Source organism: Brachyhypopomus gauderio, unplaced genomic scaffold (assembly GCF_052324685.1).
Source record: "Brachyhypopomus gauderio isolate BG-103 unplaced genomic scaffold, BGAUD_0.2 sc69, whole genome shotgun sequence".
Taxonomy (NCBI): Eukaryota; Metazoa; Chordata; class Actinopteri; order Gymnotiformes; family Hypopomidae; genus Brachyhypopomus; species Brachyhypopomus gauderio.
The window spans coordinates 899267-915038 of NW_027506890.1; the positions used below are offsets into that span (position 1 = coordinate 899267).

At 41.6% G+C, this 15772-nt stretch overlaps 1 protein-coding gene and 1 long non-coding RNA gene across 3 annotated transcripts in view; one reads left to right on the forward strand and one right to left on the reverse strand.

Moving 5' to 3' along the window:
- Positions 1-7101: 7101 nt before the first annotated feature.
- LOC143490987 (uncharacterized) lies at positions 7102-11381 on the reverse strand. The gene is made up of 3 exons (XR_013125061.1): positions 11098-11381; positions 10536-10640; positions 7102-7417 (listed from the first exon to the last, which is right to left on the reverse strand). It is a non-coding gene; the product is annotated as an uncharacterized LOC143490987 (long non-coding RNA).
- Positions 11382-11543: 162 nt separating this feature from the next.
- cttnbp2nlb (CTTNBP2 N-terminal like b) overlaps positions 11544-15772 on the forward strand; it is a 21044-nt gene continuing 16815 nt past the window's right edge. The window contains exon 1 of one of the 2 annotated variants that reach the window (XM_076989703.1): positions 11544-12083. In XM_076989703.1, coding sequence (XP_076845818.1) covers positions 12078-12083 — 6 coding nt within the window. In that variant the 5' untranslated portion in view covers positions 11544-12077. The remainder of the gene's footprint in view (positions 12084-15772) is intronic. The other variant, XM_076989704.1, reaches the window with a different exon arrangement.

Below are 15772 nucleotides of genomic sequence, written 5' to 3' on the forward strand. Positions count from 1 at the left end.
TGCTTTCAGAGCTTTCTGAAAAGTCACTTCTGTGTTTTCTTGGTTGTATTCTTCAGGTTGTGGTCTATTGTTTTGTTGTTATGCAACACTTCATGAGATCCTGAGCATCTCTGGGATGTTTTCAGCATGGATTGCTCCTTCGCTCCACCCGGACTAGTTCTCCCAGTCTCTGTAACCAAAAAACTCACAATGCTGCCACCATCGTCTCCCACTGTAAGGGTGGTGTTAATTAGGATGTTAATGTCCAGTGTTTATTTTCCTTTACACATACTCTGGAAGCACCAGAGCTCAGTTGTGGGTGTCATGGCAGTGGTCTGAATGCTTATGTAACTTAGATATCTCAGGATTTTTTTTTTAAAGAATTTACAAAACATTCCAGGAAACAATTTTTTGCCACTGTGGAATATTGTGTGTAGACTGAAAAAAAATGTTGAATTCAATTTAAGTGGGAAATATAAATAAAAAGCAGAAACTGCAGCTCCCTCACTCAGACATACACATATGTGAATAATGACTTTGGTTCTAGCTCATTTCACACACGGATGAACACATGAATATGCAGCAGTACATACAGCCCAGAGTGACAGGGACACGGAACACGTACCGTCACATCGAACACGCATGTTCACATCGGACACGCATGTTCGTAATGGCTTCGTGGGCTTTCTCCCGCCTTCAGAAACACTAAACACCACTTCATTAAATAAACAACACCACCCACTTTATAATAAAAACTTACTTTGCACATGCACTTGCAGTCTTAGAGTTGAGGGAAGGCTAGCACATTAGCACACAGCACACACATGTCAACATAAGAACAATATCTTCTACTCCCACAAGGGGTTTCTAACAAACAAACACTTCTGTGTATGCTCAGCACCCACTTTACAGTAATTCTTAAGATCCTATGATTGAGTGTAGTGTATACATGGCGATATGATGCATGCGATTTAAGGCATGCAGTGTACGAACTGATTAGATCTGTGGATAAATGGAGTAAACAAAAATAAAGAAGAAAACAAGACTAGCTGTAGTGGATGAACGTCTCTCGGATCCCAACACCAGTAGCCTATTGCACTGGGATAAAATGCTAATTAAAATTGGCACCCAAAAGTCCAGTTCCTTTCTGCAGATAGGTAACACGTTTTTATAGAGGCCAATCACCAGCTCTGACAGTGGAGCACATACAGCAACAGGCAAACGGTAACCATATCAAGGGACTAACACTGCAGGAGCGAGGAGATACACTCTGAACCTCTAATATTAGCATTTCAGCTTCTCGAGATGAAATAAATATATTTTAAAGAAAATATTTGGAAAAAAGCACATGGTAAGTGGTGTCTGTGCAGCACGTGGGGAGGTGTGTGTGTGTGTGGGGGGGGGGGGGGGTGGCGGGTTGTATTTTTAGCCTTTCTGGTAAAAAAAAAGGTACCGAGACATGCTAAAAACAGGTTTCCTTATGCAGCCCTCTTCTGGTCATTATGTGGCATTACGTTTTGTTTTTAATGGATTATCCCGATCATCTGCCCTGTATTTGTGCTGTGGCCACAGAGCCAGCACCCTAAATGTAAAATAAGTGAACCAACATCAATTACTACCTTGCTCACTTTAAGTAATTACATGTGACTGTATTTTTGATCCTTTATGGTTATCTTTACCTTTAATATAAAAAACTACATCTGCTCTCTGGACACTGATTTCAAGCAGTGGTGTATCAAAGAAGAACATACACACCCACAACATCAGAAGACAGCTTCACTCAAGAATCTGATGGCGTTTCCTAACAGCTGATATATATATATATAAATATAGAGCTATATTTTCTCTCACCTATATTCAGAGACTCTGTAGTAGAACAGGAAGGTAACATTCATCAGCTATTCGTCTCACTGCGTTTGTAGGAAACAATGGCACAATTCATTCTGGACAAGAAAGCAAGATGTCTGAGAATGACGCTGGAGTTGCTCCCTCACACGTCCAGGTGTTCCTCTGTCACACACACACACTCACCACACACAAAAACAGACGCTGCCTGTGACCCAGTATCCTGGTTCATTACCCTGATTAGGCCTGCAAGTGTGTGTATGTGTGTGTGTGTGATGTGTATGTTTATGTGCCCGTGTGTGTGCACACGTTCTGGCATTAGCGCCAGCAAGGTCGTTTTCCAGAACCGCTCCCTGACTGAGCAGCGAGGGGAGGAGGTTTGGGGGTCAGGCCGATCGTCTCTAAACGACGTGACGTGAAGAGCAGGTGGCTCGGTCCTGATGCTGAACACACGGCTACACCCAGTCAATATTTATCCAAAATGCTTTTAACGATCCCAGTGCTCAAAACAAACATGGCCCCTGAAAACTCATTGGTCATGCTCTGACAGCTTAACTGCCTTTACCCTCAAACCAAGCAGACACAGCCGCTATCAATGATCACAACATAATCAAAATAAATATAAACATATAATTAATAAGCTAAAGAGCATTATCCAAATTTAACATGGGAGTTTCTTCATTTTCATATAAGCTTTGCAGATACAGAGATATGCTCAGAAAGTCTCAGTTTTCTCAATTCACATTATTGTAGCCTAGAGTTACAATCCCATCCTTTAAGAGCCCAAAAGTTTTCACTCCGTTCCAGTTGAAAACCTTGTTTCTATTCTATTTGTACCCTGCTGAAAAAAAAATAAACAGGTGCAGGCTTTAACTATTAAACACTATATGGACAAATGTATTGGGACACTTGATGATAATCCCACTCTAAATCCATAGACATTATTATGGAGCTGACTCCTCCTTTTGCAGCTCCGAACAGCCTATTCTCTTCTGGCTTTCTACAAGATTTAGGAGCATGTCCGGGAATTTTTGCCAGTTCATCCAGAAGAGAATTTGCTAGGGCTGGCACAGCTGTTGGATGAGAGGGGCTTGACTCACAAGTTCGATTGTGGTTCATCACAAAGGTGTTTGATGGGGCTGAGGTCAGGGCCTGTGCAGGCCAGTCAGGATCTTCCACACCAAACTCAGTCAATCATGCCTTTTTGGACCTTTGCTTCATGCTGGATCAGAACAGAAACTGTTCCAACAAAGTTGGAACCATACAATTGTCCAAAACTTCCCGGTGTGCTGAAACACAAAGATTTATTTTAACTGTAAAACAACCACATAGCATTATCCCTCCTCCACCAAACTTTCGATTCGCCACAGTGCGGTCAGGCATGTAATGTTCTCCTGCCGTTCGTCAAATCCGAACTCATCCATCACACTGCCAGGAGGTGAAGCGTGACTTATCACTCCACAGAACACACTTCCACTGCTCCAGAGTCCAATGGTGGCGTGTTCCACACTGCTCCACCCCACGCTCGGCGTTGTGTTTGGTGACGTACGGCTTGCGTGCGGCCGCTGTAGCTCTGCTTGCCGCCTCGCCGATGTTAACATGAGAGGAGGTGTGGAATCGAGCCAGTGGAGCGTTGGCGACTTTTACAAACTTTGTGCCTCTGGCCGTTGTACAGCCGGACATGTCCTGACACTCTGTGCTTCTTCACTGTTTTCCACTTTTCAGTAAAACCAGTTGATCATGTGATATCTAGGAGGGAAGACATTTCATGAAACGACTGTGTTCCAACAGTGGCATATAGCCTATTACAGTATGCTTGAATTCAGGGAGCTCTCTATAACAACCTGGTCTTTCAAACTCGGTCTGTGAAGGCAGACAGCATGGCTACGTGTTTGATTTTATATTCCTTTAGCAATGGTACTGAATAAAACTGCTGAATTCCTGAATGATTAAGATGTGTCCCAGTACGTCTGTCCATATATGGTATATTCTTCATCATGGGAAATGTAACTAGACAGAGAGATTGAAACACAATGAAGATTACAGAGACTGCTCTAGACAGCTTTTTAATAAGAATATTTCATTTATACATTGCTTTTCTCAGCCAGAGACTTCATAAATCCACCACAGAAACCATTAGAATTCTATAACAGCAACATGACAAAATACATCTTAAGTAAACATGATAAGTCTAGCAACACAACATAAGGATCAGATACAACAAAATGTGACGGTGAAAAATAGATACGAGTGAAAACATAGAAATCGATAACAACTACAGGAGCAAATAAAGACGCGACAGTAACCATGGCTACACATCAGCATGAACGATCAGACGCATGTGACTTGAAAATCACAATGGAACTGAAGATACATGTTGTGATGAGTCACGATGTAGAATCTGAGAAAGAGGAAAGATAACATTGACCTCGAGGAATCGAGCATCACAGATTCTGTGAATTATAACACCAAATGCTCCATTTTTCAGGACAACCTGAAAAATGGTATCACAAGTAGACCAGAACCAGAAGACCAAAGCCTACAGCCTATAGGCTGGGACGTGAGCATGAAGCGATGAGAGCTGCTGGACATCGTCCAGGATTCACTGGCCTTTGGATAGAGGGATAGAGAGAGATAGAGAGGGTAGGATCCAGGAACCACGTTCGTACCGCTCAGTTCTTCGGCTCCAGCCGGGAAGGTGGTGTGTGTTTGAACCAGCAACCGCAAGCCAGCGTAGCAGGCTGTACAGAACTGGAACAAGACTGTTCCATGCCAGTAAGGTCCAAGGTAATATACATAATATGTCAAAGCATACAAGCGAAAGTATATAATATCCATTTAATGTTTGATTTTACACTCTGGCTGTTGAATCAGTGATTTGAAGAGGTTTACCAGTCACACACATTTTCTGAAGTGAGAGAGCATATTTATATGTATATAAGTAGTAGAGATTTGGAGAGTATTTGGCCAGTAGAGATTTGAAGAGGATTTGTAGTTAACACCGTCACATCTTTGTTTGTTGAATTTGATCTTACACACTGTGAGCAAAGGGTAGCCTTGAAGGAATGATCTGTGGTAGCTGGGTAGTTTGGCATTCAGGAAATGCACCATAAAGATGCGATGGCTGAGGTTTTTCAGTGTCTCGGGTACATAAAGGACTGGGCAGGTGAGTACCGGTAAATTGTAATGACTAGAACAGTAAATCGAGATGGAACCAGTCGAACTGAGAACGCATTAATCAGTGCCAGTGGGGCTGGATACAGCCTTCGTCACTAGGGGTACGGACTCTGTGGTTAAGCAAGTGGCTGTCTGTGCGGGGGGGCAGCTCAGAGGGTAAATATAATGTCTGCTGTTGATGTAGTGATGAATGGCCTTATTCACCAGGGAGGCCAGTATGTGTCTGTTGTGACAGGGAGGCTTGGTGGGTAAAATACATGTGGAACTGGCAGTACCGAGCACACATTAACAGCGCCAGTGGGGTGGTGTATGGCCTTAGTAACCAGAGAGACTGCTATGGATTTTATAGTTTAGAGAGAGATTGGCTCAGGAGGTAAATGTAGGGAGTTTAATTCAATGTCTGCTGCCGATGTCATTTTCAAAGTCCAGATGTAACCGGTGGCACCGTGTACGGATCGACCCATGCCCACGAGGCTGGTGCAGGCTTGGCTGGTGGGAGGTCCATCAAGGATTTTGCATTCAGAGGTTCAGTAAGCGGCAGGTCTGTGGTTTAAAAGTGAGCTTGGGTGGAGCTAGAGCTGTTGAGCCGTGCAAAGGTGACATTGGTGTAGCTCAGCAAAAATCAGAGGGTTATTATGGGCTGCCTGGGACCCGTGTCAAAGCATAATCATTTGGTGTAGGAAATTTGACATCTCATTCTGCGTCATTACATTTATCAGAACATTTGAGACTAACAGGTAAAACAAACACCATTTTGCTCAGTAATATAACTGCACAAGCTATAAAATTAAACCCACAAAAACACATCTTGATATTTTTTTAAATCAAGTAGCTTGTAGTTAAACATTTTTTAATCATCTGAATAGTGGGTTGGCATTTATAAATGCTAGTATAAAATGTTCTTAATGTAGACAATGTATATTTTCATACCATTGAGTACCTGCATCACTTGTTTGTAAAGAGATCCAATGACACAGCTACCACATTATTTACAAGAGAAAACAGACAGAATGCTTCTTTTGATTATCATCACAAGTTATTTGAGTCAGTGGACATGGTTAAACAATTCAAAAGCTTCTATCTGTAGAGGATTCATTGCTTGGCATTACTTAAGGCCAACTAAGCTGTGAACTGAAAAGTTATCTAATGTAAAAATACGCTAGCTAGCTGTATAAAGAACATATGACAAGTTTAATCAGGAAATTACTGACTGAGAATATTAATATGCGTGTGGCTGATTTGTTGGGATAGCATGTTGTCATGGTAATAGAAAACAACCCTTACATTTTGCCCACAAGCAATGGTGAGTGAAGCCGTAGCCCAGAATAACCATACAGTGAACAAATGAGCAGCTCCAACTTATGGGCTCTATCTGTACAGCAACCCCCATTTTCATGAAATTACATTTGGGTTACTTCATCCTGGTCAGATGCCTCTAAGCCTTTAGAAGCTACTTACAAAACGTCTACTAGGTGTTTTAATAACACAACCCACATGGGATATATACCGATCAGGAATGAATTTTATTAAGGAATTAATTAAGGAATTAATCAAATGAGGAGATGAGGAAAAATCTTAAATGACATCAGAACGTGAAATTGAATTGCAATGCCGTATTAAGCATTACCTAAAAGCAGTTTTTAGCATTCAGAAATTGTTAGTTTATTAATACCTCATTTAAACATCTTTACAAGATGTTTTACAAGATTTTACAAGATATAAAATATTTTTATGGCAGGTCCATTGAAAATAATTAAAACAAGATGTGTTCTTGACTGTCTAAAACGTGCTAGAGATCGTCCTGACTGTGAAGTTTCTGGAACCATTAGGTGATGGCAGTTTGGCTTGGATTCATGTGCTAGGCTCATTAGCATATGCACACCTCTAAGTTTTACAGAACACATGCCTTAACCGTCTGTACAACAGGAACACACAATTAACAAAGTGTTATCTCATATGTCTTAAGTAAAATATTGTCTCAAAAAAAGCAAATGATTCTATGTACGTCTTATATTTTAAAATGACTGTGAATAAAGAATGACTTGAGATTTGTTTGTGATAACGATGACATGAAGTGTGTATTATTTTCACATTGCAATTTCCACTATTTTAGGCTGGATCCAAACAATGACCCTGATGATCTTGCTGTTTCTTTCTGTAAAACATTCAGTTCATTATGCAGCAAAACCATGTCCATGGTCCTTCAGTTCAGACCTTCAGCACATGTCCTTCATATGCTGTAGACATGTGGCTCATATTTCTCAGCCATATTTGGTGGGAACACTGGTGCCCTCTGAACCCAAGAACTCCCCGTCCATAAATCTAGGGTTAACAACTTGGTATGGCAGTCTGCCGAAACCTTAGGAGATCCTGATGCTAAAGTCGTCTCCTTCTTACAGCAAGTTTCTAAAGTAGACTGAGGGGATGGAAAAGTATAAAATATTCACATATCAGTCACAGGTTCATTAAACCACTAAGTTGATTGTTGGATTCTCGCATGAAAAATCTTTTCCCTCCAATCGCTGTGTTCCAGCGCACTCTGGTGGCTGGTTCTGGCTGCTTCATTTCAGTTGACATACAATCTCTTATATATTTGGGCTGCTGCAATCACAGACGGAGCCAAAGTAGGTGCCGGGACACACGGGACCACCTGAAATCTGATTGGACCCCCAAAGCACCTCTCCAGATGACTGACATGTCATGACACCACGTGTCTTGTTGAAAAGATAAAGTTGCATTTTGTAATCGGTAATACCTGCTTACTGCTGGGACCCTGCTGTGCAGTAGCATGAATGAAATGAGTGCAGTAGTTTTGAAAACATTACAACATTTACAGATTTTGAGTGCAATTGATTGAGCTTCTTGAACATTCAATGTCATAGTCTGTAGACCCCCTAAAATAGCTTTGGCCACCCTGTGGCAACCCCAAGGATAAAGGCCTTGCTCTGCCTCTAGCTGTAACTGAGCTAATGTGTAGCAATGTCTACTTGTCTGACCACACTGGAAATGGAAATTAAGCACATATTTAGTGGTCATGGATGGCTAATTTGGGTTTCTGGAGTGCTTCTTGAAAGTTCTCTGCTTTAAATTACAAGACTTTAGAATAGTGGCAAAAGCAGTCAGCAATGGCTGGTTTCACCTATTGGATACTACTTTGCTGGTTGCAGTTGGTTTAGCTTGATGAAATTCTGGCCTTTAATCTGTTGGACATTGATCCCAAAAACTAATGTTCTTCACCACAGAGCTCTGGTCCAAAGAGAGAATTTGCTTCTAGAACATATGGCTAAGGCTGTTTTCATGCCCCATCCTAAACAATGAATTTTATTGGTGGAAACAGCATTGAGAGAAATAGAAGCAATAGCCCTAGTGTGCAGGGAGGCTTGGTGAGGAGTGTTTCCATCAGTAACACTCACTGCACCTGTACCATGACAGAGTTTCCAGATCAAACCTGCAGCATGTCCTACCTGCTGCCTGTGATCTGCTGCTCAAAGACGACCCCATACGTTCTTGGATTGCCACGTGTTCCTGGATTGCACCAGCTCTTTGAAATGAGTGGCAATGACTCACCTTTGGTCAGTGTGAGCACTGGTGCACTTTTGAAAGATGCCCTCAGAACATCACTTCTTATCTAGACGCTCTGCTGAAAACGAGACTGGTTTGCAATCACTCTGGAGGTCACTGGTGACTTCAGCCTGCCTTATCAACGCTTATCATTTTCTATGCCAGTGGCTGAACCATCACACTCTTAGAAAACTGCACTTAATGCAAAAGCTCTCTCCAGTAAGACTTTCATATTAAATTGCTTCTTTGAAACTCAGAGATTAGACTTTCCATTTTTAACAGAAATTTAGCTTAGTGTTCACAAACTGGCACAGTCTGCAGAGTTTATTACATGTTGTAACTTTTGCAGCTCACCCAGAGGTCGCTGTGGGCCAATGTAAAGGCCTCACTGTTGCTTTAAATTCTTCTGCAGACTATTCTGCTTACCTGAATTTAAGAAATCTACATCTTTTTAGTTATTATTTGAGGGCAGGAGACATTTTATTAATGTGTCCTAGTGATTGAGGATCTCCCAGGACAAAGCTCAAACCAAGTATTAATCATTTTTGAGTCATAATCACGTACCCCTCCCTATAGGCTAATTCTTGAATCTTAGAATACAACCATAGCTTGTGCAGTAGTGTTCTCTTCTGTCTGACAGCATGAGGAGGAAGAGGAGGAGGAGGGGGAGGAGGAGGAAGAGGAGGAGGAGTCCCTCAGTCCCACCCCTACAACCCTACAACCAGTACAACAAAACCTGTGGAGAATCTTAAAAGGAATGAGCCGTGTTTTAATATCTTTGAACATCTGCCATGGAGTACTAATCTCATCGAATGAAACACCCAGGTCCATATCCCAAATGGCATTAGAAGCAGATGTAGCCTTATCACCTTTTGGCAAATAAGTAAAAGACTAGTAGTTGGAAACCTCGCGGCCAAATCCAAAAATACTCTGGATTGCTGAAAGGCCATCTGTGCTTGCGGGTGGATTGCACAGAAAGCCAGAGACACTTGTTAGCAGTTGTCTTAGTTGTAGACGATGCCAGAACTGGGTATTAGACAAAGCAGATTTCCGTTTGAGCATCTGAAAGGACAATAATAAGTTGTGCTTGTATACATCTAGAGTACTAATTTCCTTATCTATCTACTCCTTCTGTACTAGGGGGACCTGGCAATTTGAAACCTAGAATTGGACCAAACAGATGCTTAAGTGCAGGTTCATACTTTTCCAGACTCCCAGTAAATGTGAAATAGTAGGATGGGACCATGATTGTGAAGAGAGCCTGGCAGTTAGAAGAGATAATAAGGGGATGGATGGACATGAAGATTGATCAGTGGTTAATCAAGCAGGTGTTCTTTCTGGTGGTAGCTTCCACTGCCCCATATGAATAACCATGATGCTACATGCTAATGCTACCATGCTAATGGAATGATGCAAAATATACATTGGCCAGGCCTACTCTCCTTCCATAAACATACATGGCCTCTTGTTTCATAAAAATTTGCTACATGCTCTATTAAATAGTTTGAAGCATCTGAGGTGAATCGATGGTGGAGAGAACAGAGGGAAACATTTAGGAACATTAAGGAAATTCAATTGTTGTAGTCAGGGACTTCAGTGAGATACAGCTAGAATAGAAGAATTGAAATGTGCATCAGTGATTAGCCAGAATGTCAAATGTACTTACATAAATGCATAAAGAATTTTCTGATGAAGTTAACAGTGATGTGTGTGCCAGGTTTATGTGATTCAGGGAACTCTTTCAGTGTCTGCTAGCAGAGACACTATCAGGCTGCCTTTAAAGAATACTGGCTGAAGCTTGCAGAACCTGAGCCTTGTTCAGCTCATATGAACCCCATACTGGTTCCAGTACGAGCTGAGCTGTGCTCACACCATCATAAAGCCGAAGCTGGCTGCATCCAAGAGACTTTTAACATTTTCCTTAAAATGTTGGGCTCTTAAGTTCAAAGAAGAGACACAGGCTAAGACCTTACCGGTGTTCTCTCATAGTCACAACCATTTTTCTTTGTAGAGCCGTGTGAAACTACGTTAGTTAGCACAATGGCCAGGTGGGGGCGCCAGTCATCCTCATCAGAAAACTGCAACAGTAAAAAAAAGCATTCATTATCTCAGAGATTAAAGAGATAAATCAAGACATGTGATTTCCCCAGAGCTGAGCTTCCAACACACGCACAGTATCTGTTTTTCCTCATAGCTGTTGTATGCAGAGGGATTGCTCAGATAATCTGCATCTGAACATGATCAAATGAAAGGTAACCACATAAATTCACTGTCTTAGAGAAACAGCAGCACTGCATCGTGCTCACCCATGACTATACATTCACTTATCAACACAGCAAAAAAGCAAAAGTGTATTACAAAGAAAGAACAAAAGCATCGTTTGGGCCTAACCGTCATCTAATCATAACATAACTTTGAGACCGTGGAGATATATTTTAGAACAAAAAGCTGTTCGGAGGTCAGCCTTTCGTGCATGCTTGTTTTTGTCACAGACAGTAAACACAAATGAGAAGAAATCACGAGGACCGTGCGTACCTGTTCCAACCGCAACAGTCTGTTGCTGGCTAGCAGGAATGCGTGAGACCACATTCCTTCAAAATCCTGGGGCTTTGTTGTTTGTGTGTTTACGTTGACTCGTCTTTCAGGGCACATTGCCCGTCATTAAGCTAACACATCTCTAGAAAATGAATTGTCACGCTTCTCAGTAACTTCGCCCTCTTAATTTGCATCCTGTGAAATAATCAAGGCGTTAAAGAACGCATTTTTTTTTTTGAATGAATGACTAATTATGTCAAGATAACGTGGGGTGCCTCTGCGAACTTCTGTCAACTTCTTTGATTTACCCCACAAGGTGGCGCCAAAGTGCCAATATAATACAAAGTATGATTCTAAGGTCCTTCAGTCTGATGCAAATGTTTTTTGTTTTTATGTTTTTTTATGTCCTGCGGATCCGTCAGACAAGAGCAATGCAATACAAGTGCCGTTTCTTTTCTTTATGCTTTATTTTATTTTTTACAGTACTCAAAAGAAAAACCGTTTCTTTCCCATACTATGGTTAAATAACGTGATATTCAGTTTGTAGAAGTGCTGTCCACAGCAAAAAAAACAACAAAAAACACATTTTATTTATTCAATGCCAATGTTGTTAATGGTGTGTCTAAGATAAAACGCACAAAACGTACAGGAAAATGTTGACGTTTTAGAGAAATAAGTAGTTTAAGTGTACTTGAACGTGGCTCTTTAGTCGACTAAAAATGAAATTCGTTGAAAGTAAGTATCAATCAGAAGAGCAGAAAGGCCCCGTGGACAAAGAGACACATCAGACTTAATCCCGCCCTCGCGGCGCCGATCCTGGGCCATGGGGACATGATCGTTCATGCGTTTCTGTCTATCGGTGCGTTACTTTGTCAAAGGCTCCAGAGCTATTTTCACCGGGAATGGTGCACAGACAGTTAGTAACTGGACAGTAACAAATTGAAAGTATTTTGGCCATTAATGAGCAAAGATAGGAACGCATGAGGGTAAGTACAATTCTTCTTTGCCTCTTTATAGATATAGGATCGCTGCTGGAGCACAGTGGAACAGGAGAGCTGAAACGGACGAGAAGGTGGTGTTAGGATCCTTTTAGATCTTAGTTCAGATCGGGTAATGATATTAATGGATACACAATCACTTTTAAGTAATGCCCAACGCTTCTCGCAGGGGTAGGGGATAATCCGTCTATAATATTTATCTTGGACATATATTTCCATGCATGGTAAAGCAATTGCTCTGTATCTTTTGATCATAATTCATATGTCAGATAAGTGCAAGATACGCAGAAACGAAAGAACGTAAAGTTGTAGAAACCGCTCAACATAACAACGTCCAGCACTTTGACGCCGAGATTTCTAGTGTCATTTCAGTCATCGCTAAGCACAGGTTTACCAGGCAGCCAGGTTCGAGGGGATCGAATCAGCCCACCGGGTCCGGATCGGTGAAAGCTGTCCTCCAATCTCCAAATATGATTTTAACCTACTGAAATCAATTAACACTCTAATGAACGATTATTGTTGTTGTAATTTCATGTGTGTTGAGTGTTTGAAAGATGTATTTGTAAATATTCTTTAGATGCTTTAGGTGTGCGTTAGGATATTTCATATAGTTCAGATGTTTCATTTTGGGTTGTTACTTTTGGTTGGTTAAATGTGGTCTATAAAGCGGTTGGCACACAATTAAAGATGCTTTATTAAGCGTTATTTAATGTATTGAGACTTGACCAATTTGAGCGTAAACTTTACATCAAATTGTGGGGAAAAAGTCATCGCAACCTTCCTTTCGCTGTCTGAAACAATTTCACTGTGGTCTGACCTAATCAGGTCGTTTCTTTTTGGACTGTCATGTGCAAAAAATGCTGTCAAGGCTGTAGGCACTTTCAGACGACCGTGGCTGCATTATCATGTCTACACCAGAGTCGGGAATAGCGTTTTCCTCCGTCCTCGAATGACACCCTCGCCAACTTTTAAATATCTCTCATGGTTTGTGACCCCTCAGAGGTCTACGGCTAAGGAGTGGCCCCTGGTCCAGTGTGTACAAGACCTGAGGGTCAAGAGTCTTACTGTGTCATTCGTGGTTCAACTGACCTCATACGGCTTGTTGTAAATCACTCTCAGGGAAAAAAATCAATTGAATTTTAAAACACATTGGATGTCAGTCATTACTGAGTGTACATGACTGTTCTGTACAGATTTGTTTTGAAGTGTTATGATTTGAGTAAAGCCTGTTTCATTTCATTTCAGGTTTCAGTGAATAGAATGGTGCATTCAAGGTTGTACATTATGGCAGTTAGAGTTTCGTTAATATTTAATGGCCGTGTGTGAAGGGATGGTTGGTGGGGATTCCTGAAATTCCTGGAAGTCTCTGTAATCCATATACTGTTTCTCTCTATCTCTCTCTCATTCTCTTTCTCTCTATCACTCACTCAGTCTCTCCCTCTCTTTCTACCCCTCTCTCTGCTGGATCCCATTGACAGCATGTGGCAGGCTTGTATATGTGTCATAACAGAAGAACACTTAACATCTCTCACGGAGAGACTACTCTTGTTCTCGGCCCCTTGCTTTACAGGAATGGCTTAATAGATTGTGAGCCTGTGGTTTGTGGTTAGCTGTGAATGTCTTTAGTCAGCAGTGCTCACAAACCCAGACAGGAAGGGTTATGATGCTCACAGCTTGCTTATCATTTTCCTCTAGGACAGGCACAGGGAGCGTAGACTTTTTGGAAAATTCAGACGTTCCCTCTGTGTAACTCACTCAATGAGCAGCTGGGTTTGGCCCAGTGTAGGCGGGAATGCCGGAGACCCCTCTGTGCTTGCGGTGAAGGACAAGCTCCATTATTTAATAATTACCCCTCACAGTGGGTGTCTCAGTCACAGACTGTGTGGAGTATTCTCACTTGCCCTGTGATCACTTTGAATCGCAGCATCACTAAGCAGACATTAACTCTGCCCTGTTGGAGGAGGCGTGAGACTTTCACATACAAGGTGTGGATCAAATAACAGAGGCGTTTCACAAAAGAGCCAGTTGGACTTCGTGGGATTCATGCGTGGGTGTGTGTGTAGGGAGTTTCCACGATCTATGGCAAAAAATAAATAAATCCTTGATCAGATTGAACCTCCTGAGATCCATTGTGGAGATATGCCCTAAACACTTATACAGAGAATATACAAAGAATATAGGAGAATACAACGAATACATAAAGAATACAGAGAAATGCAGGAACAAGGAGATACTATAAAGAAACGCTAGAGACATTGCAGTGTAAAGTTAATAGAAACTGAGGCATCAGGCAATGATTCATTATTTAACTTACTTATTAAGACTTATTCTCAGTACTTTAATCAGCCATGGCCTAACAGGCCAGCACACATTGATGAAACTCAACCACATTGAATTTTCAAAGGCCTCAACGGTTTGGCCTCAGGGAAGAAGTGCTAGTTTTTCGAGTATGTGGAGTTAGAGTTTACTGGCCTGTCTACCCTGTACTGTAAATCATTTTGCCACTTGTACTTCAAGATTAGTCCTTTGGTAACTTCTAATAACACAAAAACGCAGGATGTTAATCACAGTTTTGTTATTAATGTTTGAGTCAGTGAAGTGGAGTGTGTGTGTGTGTGTGTGTGTGTGTGTGTGTGTGTGTGTGTGTGTGTGTGTGTGTGTGTGTGTGTGTGTGTGTGTGTGTGTGTGTGTGTGTGTGTGTGTGTGTGCATGTAAAATGTTTCTGTACCAGTGGGTACGGCACAAATTTCTATAAAACCTGTCAAATATTAGACTATGATGTCACCAAAATAAACCATTTGTTCAAATGCTTACAAAAAGTTTCACAGGGAGAGGGACATAGAGAGGTGATGTTAGTTTCTGTAACTGATCATACTGTACTAAATGTAGCAAAGCTGTAACAGTGTAACTGAGTAACTGATTCTTTCAGCCTGCTGTGTTGGCTTTTGGATATGTAAGACACTCTCTCTCTCTCTCTCTCTCTCTCTCACACACACACACACACACACACACACAAACATACACACACACACATACACACACACACACACACACACACACACACACACACACGCACGCACGGTTATTCTGAAGGTCTCGTCTGAAGCCTGAATCCTGAAGTGATTCTGAAGTAAATACTTGTACAAGAGGCTGTGAACCGAATAAGAAAACAACATGAAGAGCTGTAATAAGTTACATGCCTTTTGAGACCACTCTGGTCAGATAATGAATGGGGCAGAATATGTGAAATATTTGGGGAAGTCTGAAGCCACAATTAGACCTGTATATCTTATTAAACTTGAGTGTTTCTCATGCATACAGTTCTATACCCAAAAAAAATACCATATTCCTATTGTCAAAAACATCACTTATGGGCATTATGTGTCCACTGGATGTAAACAATGACTTCATCAGGCTGTGAACATTTTGGACACTCCCGTAGCTTCTCCTGTGTGTAGACATTCAACATTGAGTCAACATTGACGCCCTATTGGTGAGAACAACCACAAGACCTGCAGTGGCTGGAAAGGATCCCACGTACATCATCACACTCGCACTGTATTTAGTCTGAACGGTGTAGCAGTGATGACACAAAACAGAGGGGAGGTGCTTCAGGGCATACCCAAGGAGGTGTGTAAGTGATGCATACTATCTGAGCCAGGTCTGGGCAATCCACA